Here is an 11,212-nt window from a genome sequence, read left to right as displayed (position 1 = left end):
AGTATCACTATTTTATTCAAACTGAACAATTTCATGACTGTTATTTTATAAATGTTTCTCTATCATAGCTTAAAAAATTGAGTAACTTCTGAATTTGAACCCCACATCGTGCTTGGTGATGCGATCTTGTTTTCTGCACGTGTTTAAAATAAAGAAATAAAAGTGGATACACTGCATTAAATGAAAGGCTTCTGCAGGTCAGACGGGCATTCTTCCTATAGCTGTTTGTGTTTCCAAGGATGCAGGTTTGCTACAGCTAAGCTGACTTAATAACTAGCTGCTGCTGAGAGGGGTGGTCTCATTCTCTCGAGTGCCTGGGAATGGACACTCTGGCTGTCTGGGTGGCCAATTTCTTTTGGCACCAGGGAGCTGCCACAGGCAGTTGGGGCAGTTCTTCTGCTTCCGTCTAGGACTAGGTCCAGCAGTGAGGAAGTGTTGCACTAGGAACTGGGTAGATAAGTTAGAAGGATCAAAACCTGGTAGGTTTTTTATTTCTCCCTTACCAATGCAAATGAATCCTTGTGGAGAGGGAAAATAATTTCCAGTATCATGACCATAAAAATTCTCTCTTCTAGATGGTTGAAAATAGTCAGTTTATCCAGGCCAAATAATACTAGCTAATGCTCCTGCAACAGTGTATCAGCCTTAAGGACAGAGTACTATTTGGTCTCAAACAGCTCGGAAGTGTTGGTGCTACCTGCCTTTGTAAGAAGCTGGAGTCAGTGCCTATATATTTTCATGAGCAGCAAATGCTTCTCCAGAAAATTCTGCAAATGGAGGCAGCAAGTTCTTTGGGTAGTGACTGTCCAACACTGATGCTTTTGGAAAAAAAGGTCGAGGTTAATCTGTGATGAAACAGCACAAATCCTACCGGTTTCTCGGGGTTTCTTAATGAAGGCACAGGCAGATAGATCTAAGCCATTTTAGAGAGGGCTTGTAAAGCTTCAGTTGTCTTCACTAAGGTTTTAAAAAACATTTTCAACTACACCAGAAACTAAAATGTGTCCTTTTCCAGACAGAGTTCTTGCTCCTCAGCTGAAGGTTGGTGTGTAATACTCTTGACACATGTGAGTGAAGACATCTCTGTAACATCAAGATGAGCAGAACATACCCCACCTTCCCACCCTGCCAGTCAGGTGTATACAAGGAGAAAGCTCTAATAGGTCTTTTCTCTGAGCCCTCCACACACCTAGCCTCTTAAGAAATCCAGTCTGAATCTGTTGTTTTGGTTTTTTGTTTGTTTTTTTGTTTTTGTTTTTTTTTCCCCCACGTCTAGCAATGAAAATGAAAAAAACCCCAAAAAGATAAAGGGATTTGGGAAACCAGAGGGCATCCAATTACATCAGCTATTTTGTCACAAAGCAAGCCGACCACTACACGTCTCTGAAGAGACTAGGGAGTAATCTACTGATTGAGTTCCTGAAACTTGTGACAGAGGGTAATACCTCGTTTAAATACGTAAAAAGAAAACCGTGGCTCCTATGGGTTATAGTCATAGTCTGTCGTGATCGTCCCCCTAGCTTTAGTGGTTAAGATATTGCTTAAACCTGTGTGGGCAATGTCCGCTTCTCCCAGCAGGGACAGCTCTACTGCTCAGTGCAGGCGGCCCCTGGCCCTCACGCTGCAGCCTGGCTCCAGTTTTTAGATGTTCGACATCATCCACCACCTTCTCCCAGCTCCGGAGTGTGCGTTTACATTATTTCGCCCCAAGGAGGGCACCGTACCACTACGGTTTATGGGCCCCCTGCAGCAGGTCGGAGCCCAGCCGAAGATCCCTCCGGCGCGGACGCCTCCTCACACCCCTCCCGGGCCCTCAGGACAAACTAACGAGCGCAACGTCTGGGAAAGCGCTCCCCTCCGGCTGCAAAGCCGCGGCTCCGGCGGCGGGCGCGGCCCGGCCCCGCGAGCAGCCCGAGACGGCTGGAGCCGCCAGCCCAGGCCTCGGCCGGCAGCGCAAGCCTCGCCCAGGAAGTGGCTCCGCCTCGCCCAGAGCTTCCTTCCCGCACTCGGCTCTGGGGAGGGAGGCGGCGGGCGAGCTCTTCCCGCGGCCGCCCGCACCCCCGCTCCCCCTCCGCCCCACCGGCGGCCGCGGCTCGTCCCCCGCCCGGACCGCGGCGCCGGGCCCGCCCCCGGCGCCGTCGCGGCTGCTGATTGGCTGCCGCCCCGGCGGCGGCTCGCGGCGCTCCCGTCTCGCGCCACTTTCGGGAGCCTTGGCGCCAGCGGAGCGCGCGGGCGCCATGGCCGAGAGCGGCGCTCCGAGCCGGGACGGTGAGGCCCACGGGGCGGCCGGGGCGGACGTCTCCCTCCCCTCCCCGCGGCGGGGCCGCGGCTGCCGTCCTTTCGGTTTGGGGCGGGGGTGGGGGGGGGTGGGCAGTGGCGCTGGGGGCGGGGGGGCAGGGCGCGCGCGCAGCGGGAGCCCGCGGGGGTGCGGGAGCGCGCGTGCGCGGGGGGGCAGCCCTCCGAGAGGGTCCCTCACCCCCGGCGGGCCGGGAGCCCCCCGCGTCCCCCCGCCTTGGGGGTGGCTTGGCGGGGCGGCAGCTGCGCTGCCCGGGTAGGGGGACCCTCCCCGGCGGGCGGGAGGGGTGTGGGGTGTTACACCGGGGGAGCGGTTTGCGGCGAGGGCGGGCTCCGCACTCCCCCTGCCCCGCAGCGCTCCCCTGCCCCGGCCCTGGTTCCCCCGCAGCGGTGGGGCCGGGTTACCCGGGCCGAAAGGCTTGGCTTGCCTCCCCCTCACGGGCCGCCGGCGCGGGCGCTTGTAGCCTGGGGACGCGCTGGCATTTCGGTGCTGAGGTCACCGGCAGGCACGGGGGGTCTCAGCTGGGGATAAAATAGGTTTGTCTCGGGACGAGCATGTTGCCTTACGTGTTTGCTTGCACTAGACGCGAAGAATTGACAGAAGATCTTGTGTAAATACACTCAAAGTATTGCCTCCTTGCAGTCCTTCCACATCTGGTACCAGTCAGTCTAAATGCCCCTCTTTAGCCCATCCCAGCCCTTAGCAATACAAATCCCTACTTATTTGTCTCAGCCGCACTGCCTAGGTGCAGCTCGGTTAACAGTTTGGCCTCCTGCTCTTACCGAGACAGGACTGTCCGCCTCTGCCTGCCTGGCCCCTGGCACTAGCCCTGGGTGTCCTCTGCCTGCAGCTGGGGGATTCAGCTCGTCACACAAGACCCCTGGTCTTGTTCCTGGACTAGTTGTCTGCTTCTGTTAGTAGGATTAGGACCATCGATTCTCTGCAGTCAGATAAACATACCCCAAAATCAAGAGAGAGAAAAAGGTCAAGAGAAGTGGAGAGCAGTTTGCAGGAGGGTACTGCTGTGAGGGGAAGAAAGCGTAAGAGGAAATGGGGTGGCAGTCTTCTGGCAGCAAATTACTAGTTCGTCTCAATCTAGCTGCGCTCTTAAAACATTGTGAAACCACCTAAAAAACCATTACTGCTTTGTAGAAATATAGGCCTTTTTTAAGTCTGTCTTTCCCGAGTTGTCATGGAGACATGCAAAATAAAAGGAGCTGGAAATTCCCAGGGAAAGAGTGGGGGGATCCTTTTCAGATAAGGGTTGATGAGATTTGAGAGGTGCTTTGGAAATCTAGGCGGTAGCTTCTGGCTGAATGTGAACTGGCATGGAGTCTGTTTGATCTCGGTGTCTGTCTGATACCGTGCCTTCAGTATAACTCCAGAATTGACTTACCAAGAGCCATCTGTGCTTTGAGCCAAGTAGGTCTCTATGTTCATTTTAAGCAAAACTGTAGCCATCTATTAATACATCACTGAACTCTAGGTATCAAAGATAACAGCAGCTCATTACTAAACTTACTTCTCTTGTTTTTAATTAATTTCAGCTATGTATGAGCCTGGAAGTTTTGCAGCATCACGTTCTAGACGTGACAAGAAGTCTAGAAGAGGCCAGCAAGAAGCACTGGAACGTCTGAAAAAAGTCAAAGCTGGTGAAAAAATAAAATATGAGGTGAAAATTCCTCATCTTTTTAATAAAAAGTGAATGTGAGCTGAGATGCTTAACTACCCTTTATATGTATCTAAAAGTTATGGGAAACAAAATCTGCCTTTCAGAGCAAAAGCAGCTTTTGTTTGTTAATGGAGTGTGTTTTCCGAATGTAACTGTAGTTGTTTTGCTGCTTTCTGATATCATTTAATTGTTTCTTTCTGTTTTCAAAAGTAAAACAATTCTATTAACTGCAAGTCAAACATGCTTGATAACCATCCCGCAGGGAAGGACCAACGTTTAAAATGGAATTATGTAACGTTATGATAGCATGTACTTTTTTTAAAAAAACCCACTTCAAATTATTTTAAACTTTAAATGAATTTTAAAGCTTCACAGGATTGGAAACTGTTAATATTGATATGCTATGTTTCCACAAAGAAACTGAAATGGAAGTATTTAACGGGTAGAATTGAAGTCTGACAGTGTAACATTGGTACTGTCCAAGTAATTTTAATGCCAACAGGAAGCGACTTCCACACTGAGGTGGATAAATCTAAAGAAGCCTGAAGTGTGTACATCATTAATATGCAAAGATCTCTGAGGCACAAAAGAGAATTTTCAGCATTATGCTTGGGCACATCGAATTACCTTCCTTTTCATTGAGTTCATGTTGGTGTTTGAGACTAGAGCCAAAGGTCAGAAGTCTCCACTGCTGCGATTTTTAAAAATTATTTTGTAATGTGAAATGAGCAATAAAGCATCGCACTTTCAAATGAAGCCTCTGACAGTGCTTCACTAGATTTTGAGTTTCAGTATACTGTGATAATTTGTCACTGCCAAAAAAGAAATTTTAACTGAATGAATAACTGCACTTAGTAGTTGTGAACAGTGTAATAGTGGAGGAAGCAATGCGTTTCTTGGGAACTTCTATGTTCTTACTGATGACCTATGTTAGTAAGTAATGGCATGGGAACTGTTAATCCTCAGTATACCTTAACTGTAGGTTGAGGAGTTCACGGGTGTTTATGATGAAATAGATGAGGAAGAATACTCCAAGATGGTCAGAGAACGTCAGGATGATGACTGGATTGTTGATGATGGTAAGTTAAAATTTGGAGAGTTATTTTTATTATAGTGTTATAACTGAGGCTTCATAATGTTCATGACTTGAGTTATAGTTAGTACATTCTTACAGATTGTTTTAGAAGACAAGGTAAAATTTTATATGGAAATCAATCTTTTGTACATTCTCATAGTAGTGTATTAGAATGGTAATGAAAATATTTTTCCATTAAGAACTTTTTGAAATTTTATTTCCAGTTATCAGTGATGTAACTTTAAAAAAAGGTACTGTAATTGATAATCTAATTAAACACATCATAATATATTTAGTCTAGTAGAAGATACAGCTGAGAGTGCTGTAGTTTTTAATGCTTTTGTATTTATAACTTTATATAAAGAGGAAAAAGGATTTATGTAAATAAATAAATTTATATATATCAGATGACAGAATTTATAATGTAAATTTTTTACAACTTGTTTTACTACAGATGGGATAGGTTATGTAGAAGATGGAAGGGAAATCTTTGATGAAGATCTGGATGATGATGCTCTTGGTTCCAATAAGAAGGGTAGGTTGAACATGACCGCTGTAGAATGTCTTCCAGTGGCTTTTAAAAGGTATCTTAAACAGGCAACTTCTTGGCATCAGTTGTGGTGAATATGGCCAAATGACATGTTGCTAGAAGTTCTGTAGTTCTATGCCTGTGACTGTGTTTTTTTGTTTAACCCCTGTGATACAGAAGATAGAGGTCCACACATTGAGATCAAATTACTGCTAACCACTTCAGTGCTACCAGGGCAGTTTTGCTTATAGTCTTCTGTGGCTTATATATGCACTTCCAGAACAAATGCATCTAGAAATTATCTCGGTTTCTAAAGCCAGTGTCTAAAGGATGTGTGGTCTCTTTCGCCACTAAAATACTGGAATGCTTTTAAGGATCTGGGATTAAATGATTTTGCCAGCTTACGTGAAGTTGGTGGCAAACTGAGAAATAGAGTCTGATGTTGAGAATCCAAGCCTAGTGCCAAACTTCCGGACACTCGTGTTTTTTCTGGAGATGCTTTCATGTAAAGTATCTTGCTTGTTTTTCTGGAGTATGAACTTGTGTATACAAAGATAATTTCTGATGTGACTAGGAGAGATAAGATGCTGATAGGTTTTGGGGTTTTTTGTGCGTGTGTATGACAGCCATTACAAAGCTGGTAGCAAATGAAAGATGGTTAGGTCAGATGATTTCAGCCAGCAGTGTAAAGGCAGAAGAAATAGACTACCTCAGCTGTCTATTTCTTCTAATAACTGGACCCTTAAACATTGAGCTTTTCTGATGTAGAATTCACAATTTTCTATTTTTCTGTAGGAAGAGGCAGCAAAACATCTACGGTTGATAAAAAGAATGTGAAAAAGTCTGCGGTGTCAAAGCCGAACACAATTAAGTCTATGTTTATAGCCAGTGCTGGAAAGAAAACCACAGATGTAAGTTTTAACATTTTTTAATTTAAAGATTTCTGATTTGTTTGCAGTGTGTTAGTGGGAGTGGAATAAAGCAAGGACTCATTTCAGTTTCTTGTGTCTAGCAAGACATAAACTCCTATTAAAATCTCTTATGTATGGAGCATTCCTGAAAACGTTGTGTGTGTTTTGTAGAAACCCTTTAGTCATTTGCTGCTGGTCTCCCAATTGGGTTTGCACATATAACTCAGAACTGTTTGGCTAATCTGTTATTTTACAGAAAACTGTGGACCTGTCAAAGGATGATTTATTAGGAGATATTCTTCAAGATCTTAACGCTGAAGTAAGTATATTAATAAAATCTGCTTGAAACACCTTAATCCATTAATTTTTCTTGCTGTGGAACATCTCAAGAAAATAAAGTTCTTCCTAAAACTAGACCATATAGGATTGCTTTCTTCCATAGGACGTCTGCATGGTATATACCACATATGTATGCAGTCTACTTGTCAGCTCCACGTTGCAGCAGTTGCATGACTATTGGTCTGATAAGCAAAAACTGCTATGTCCTGATTAGAGATGGTTTATATTAATGTGATATAGCTCCTGTGCTAATGCAGCCTTCTAGGTTTTAGTCAGCTTAGAGTGAAAGAGGACTTACCTGCATCTGAATCATGTATACCATATATGTGTATCACCATGCTCCAGCCAGTATGCTGGAGGATATTTCCAGCTGGTGTGTCTGGGTTCACGAGAGGAGCTGAGGGAGGACTATTTCAGCAGATGACGTAGCCTGAACTTTTGTCTGTCTCCTCCTGCTTTCTGCAGTTTGCTACAGAGAAACAGATTAACACTTCCTCTGAGTTGGAAGTGCAGGAATGTTGCTGTAGCAGGGTTGGACTGTCTCAAATGAGGTTGTTCCTTGTTATTAATGACTTGTCAATGAGTTAATGCCCCTTAGCAGGATTTCTTAAAACTGAAAGGATTGTTCACATGTGAGCGGTGAAACTGCTGTAGTGGTGAGATACTGATTTGATAATAAGCATGTGTTTTTACAGAGCAATAACAGGTATAGATGTTCCAATGTAAAGTTGTTCTCTTGGTTTTGTGTCCTTACTCTTTTACTCCTCCCTATGATACCTGATTGAGAGTTATAATATCTTAGACTTTCAAAAACCCTCACATCATTAAGCAAATGCATTTTAACACTGTCAAATTTTGTGGAGCGTTGTTTAGGAGGAATAATGCTAATAATTACACTGTGGCTTCTGTTTACTCAAATAGTAGTTATCTGTTGGGTTTGTTTGCTTTGCTGTTTGTTCTCTAAAATTTCTTTTGTTATTAGCTGTTGATAAGGATGAGTATAGAGTATCTGTACATGGAAACAAATTAAAATGGTTTTTCCTCTAGTGTGACAGTGCTGAAAGAGCACTTCTGCCTTTCTTAAGGCATGTGCACTCAGTACTGCTGTTTCAGCACACATCAAGAACGTCACATTGGTTATTCTGATACTTGTGCGTTAAAGTCATGGTTAGCTATTGAAATGCCCACTGTTTGAAACCTGTCACTTATGGATGACAGTTTTTTCTCTCAAACTGTTTACCAAATAAATCTAGTGTCTGTCTTTGTAGGCTGATTGCTCAGATAGCTTTTTCTTTTTATGTGGCTGAATTGTATATCAGGAGCTGTGTTTTGGCAAATGAGAAATACTGGTGGCCTTCTTTGCTGGAAAACATTACTAACCATGGCAAAAGAAAACACTAAGTGACACCTGTTCATTTTTTCACTTTCTCTTTTCTTTCAATATTCAGACTGTTCAGATAAGTCCACCACCAATTATAAGGCTGAAAAGGAAAAGATCTGCTGGAGTACCACTGAATCCTTTCTCCATGCAGTCCCAAACTCCTAAGGTAGAAGAAAAAATAAAAAAAGTTCTCATTAATAATTATTAATCTGTATTTTGATTTATTAGAATACTCTTTTATTTTTGTTTCTAGAAATTGCCTTTCTCATTAGCTTCCGTAGCAATGTTACGGTCTTGCCTCATGCATTTTTTTTGTCTTCATGTTCATACATAAACAGAATACAACTCTTTCTGTATTTTTAGTGTAGTAGTATACAGCTATTACATTTGAGAAGTGAAACTGTTTTTGTAATGTTAGGTGCATCACATGAAGGTGAGCTTCTGCTTTGTCTCTTTTTTCCTAAGAGTAGAAAAGACCCTTGTGGCAAGGAAAAGATGATGGGAAGTGAAAGAGTACTTGTGAGTGTGGAAAAGGATAAACTCATATTCTGCAGAAATGGAAAGTAACTGGAAGCTATGGATAAAAGTTTGGTGGAAAATTTTGGAGTGAAAGGAGGGACGGGTTGCTAAGGATGTAAGACTAGTATTTTGTTAAGAGTTCTGGTAAATGTGAAGGACTTTATAGCTGGAAATACAATGAGATGTTTGGTAAGACTGTAGAGGACAAATGGAGTAGAGTAGATAAATCTGATTGGTGAAACCTTGTGTAATAGTGACATCAGCTCTTACATTGAAAATAATCACCAGCGGCACTCATTTCAACAGCTGTCTTAGAGCCTAGAAGTATTTGAAAAATAAAAAAGGCGGAGAGACAGTAAGAGAAGATGTTTGTGCTTTATAGTGGTCGCTTTTAATAGGAAACATTGAGAAGGAAATTAATTTCCAGTCACGCTGTTTAGATATTAGCTTCTGTGGTCCTAGGAGGAGGAATTGGAGATCTCAGACAATGAAACAGATGAAGAGGATGAATGGGCATAAAAAGCAAGATGGTAGTGATGCTTTCTACTTCAGGAGATGAGCAGGAATATAAGTATGAATAAATTCATTTGGCTGAGCTAGCAAAAAATTGTTGTGAACGCAGACTAAGTAGTGTTTGCTTTCTGTTTAAGGAGAGTGAAGGCTTGATTTTTGTGTTGGCCGCAGTAGAAGTAGTTGTACTGAGATTAAAACCCTAGAAATTATTTAAATTATGTTTGTAAATAAGAGCTTTCTGCAAAGATAAAGGTTTTGGACCTTGCCGCAGGTTAAGGGCCAGTTGATGCAGAGACCTGTTGTGGGCCGTGGTGGAGGCCACTGCATATACATCTTCCATAAGAGGTTCTGTAGCTTCTGCCATAGTGGTATCCTGCCTGCAAACCAAACTGTGTGCTTACCTCAGCATCTGGGTTTGCAGAGCATGCTAAAGGTGGTTTCTTTGTTTTCCTCACTCTCCTGTGGTGTCTGCAGCATGAGGAAATCCAATGGAGAAGCACTCTGTTCTCTAGGCCCGCGATGTCCTGTACATGTCTTGAACTCATTACCGATATGAACAGGTGTAAGCTGCCATACTGGCCTTGCCCAGTTGTTCCAGGCTCTGTGCCTGCCTGACGTACATTGTCACGTACTCAGCTGACACAGAGGTTTTAATTTAGGAGTGGAGTAGTGCTATGTGGGAAAAATAGTGAAAGGAACCACAAACAATTAAATGTCAACCACGTTCTGTTGTAAACGGCTTTTTAAAATTATAGTAGAAACAGCAGAAACGATACTACAGAATTTAAAGTTTACTTTTAAGAAGTTCTAGCTATTGTGCTGCAAAATATGTGGTGCTTTTCCTCTAGTCCTGGTTACTAGTTCTGCAAATAGTGAGCGCTAGATTATTTTTTTTCTTTTTTTGTTCTTAAGAGATTCTTTTTTAACTCGTGTCTAAAATGTCTTTCAGGTAATCACCCCAGTATCAAAGAAAGCTCCTGCGAATCTCAGAAAGGAAGCTCTTCCTCCAGCTTCGTTTCATCCTAAACATCCCAATTACACAGCAAAACCTGTCATAGTCTCCAAAAATGAGGATACCAAATATGTGCAAAAAGCTACAGAAAATGGGGGAATAGTGAAGACAATAGAAGAGAAAGCTATTGAAGGTATCAAAAAGAAATGGAAATCCAGTTCTGGAAACCCTTTAAATATGGCATATTAGTGTTAAAACACCTCTTACTTAATACTAGTTAGATGCTTAGGTAGCTTAAATGCGTTATTTTGATACTGTATGTTACATTCATGCATATAGTATGCTATCTGTGCATACTGCTGTGGTATACAGTGTGTCATTTTAATGACTCAGGCCTTGAGTTTTATGTGCAACACTTCCAGATGATGATCAGGGAATGATGGATTTTGATGAGGAGGACTTTGATGAACCAATGGAAGCAGAGCATGTGGAAACTATACCTGAGGCAGCTGAAAGCTCGAAGAGAGGCAAGGAAATTGAAAAGAAGGAGACAGAGCAGCTGGAATCAGAGAAGAAAGAGACATCTGTTTCGTAAGAAACTTTTTTTTCCTTCCACCAGTAAGCCTTAGATTTAGATTCATGTTTGTCTTTGCCAATGGGATAATTGTGATGCAGACAGAATGATGATAATGCTACATGATTTTTTTTTTTTTAGTGACGTTAAAAGTTGCAATGTTGAACATTCTGATAGCTACTTAATTGAAAAATGCTTGATGTTTTTGGGATTTAGCACATGAGAGCATAACAGGTATTTCAGTACATTGAAGTGACTCAGTGTGGGTGTTGGACAGTGAACGTTGCCAATAAATTCTTCAAAAATGAAGAATTGCTAAAGATGCTTATTCTGAGCAGCTATGAAGGTATTTCATAACGTTAGTTGTAGTTAAAAGGATTGTTGCTAAAAGTAATTTCATATGGTGAATGGCTATGTCTTTGGAAATAGGAAAAAAGGGAGGTTTTCCCCT

General features: G+C 42.7%; 1 protein-coding gene across 3 annotated transcripts in view; it reads left to right on the top strand.

The window, feature by feature from the left end:
- The first annotated feature begins 2,159 nt into the window (after positions 1-2,159).
- POLA1 (DNA polymerase alpha 1, catalytic subunit) overlaps positions 2,160-11,212 on the top strand; it is a 206,752-nt gene continuing 197,699 nt past the window's right edge. For 2 of the 3 annotated variants that reach the window (XM_074929696.1, XM_074929714.1), the window contains exons 1-9: positions 2,160-2,268; positions 3,844-3,968; positions 4,951-5,047; positions 5,498-5,578; positions 6,368-6,483; positions 6,740-6,802; positions 8,271-8,369; positions 10,185-10,380; positions 10,610-10,778. In XM_074929696.1, coding sequence (XP_074785797.1) covers positions 2,238-2,268; positions 3,844-3,968; positions 4,951-5,047; positions 5,498-5,578; positions 6,368-6,483; positions 6,740-6,802; positions 8,271-8,369; positions 10,185-10,380; positions 10,610-10,778 — 977 coding nt within the window. In that variant the 5' untranslated portion in view covers positions 2,160-2,237. Of the gene's footprint in view, positions 2,269-3,843; positions 3,969-4,950; positions 5,048-5,497; positions 5,579-6,367; positions 6,484-6,739; positions 6,803-8,270; positions 8,370-10,184; positions 10,381-10,588; positions 10,779-11,212 lie in introns of all 3 variants that reach the window. The other variant, XM_074929705.1, reaches the window with a different exon arrangement.

The sequence above is a fragment of the Athene noctua genome, chromosome 1 (assembly GCF_965140245.1).
Source record: "Athene noctua chromosome 1, bAthNoc1.hap1.1, whole genome shotgun sequence".
In the NCBI taxonomy this organism is placed as follows: domain Eukaryota; kingdom Metazoa; phylum Chordata; class Aves; order Strigiformes; family Strigidae; genus Athene; species Athene noctua.
Note: the sequence above shows the minus strand (reverse complement) of the source record. Positions and strands in the feature narration are given on the sequence as shown.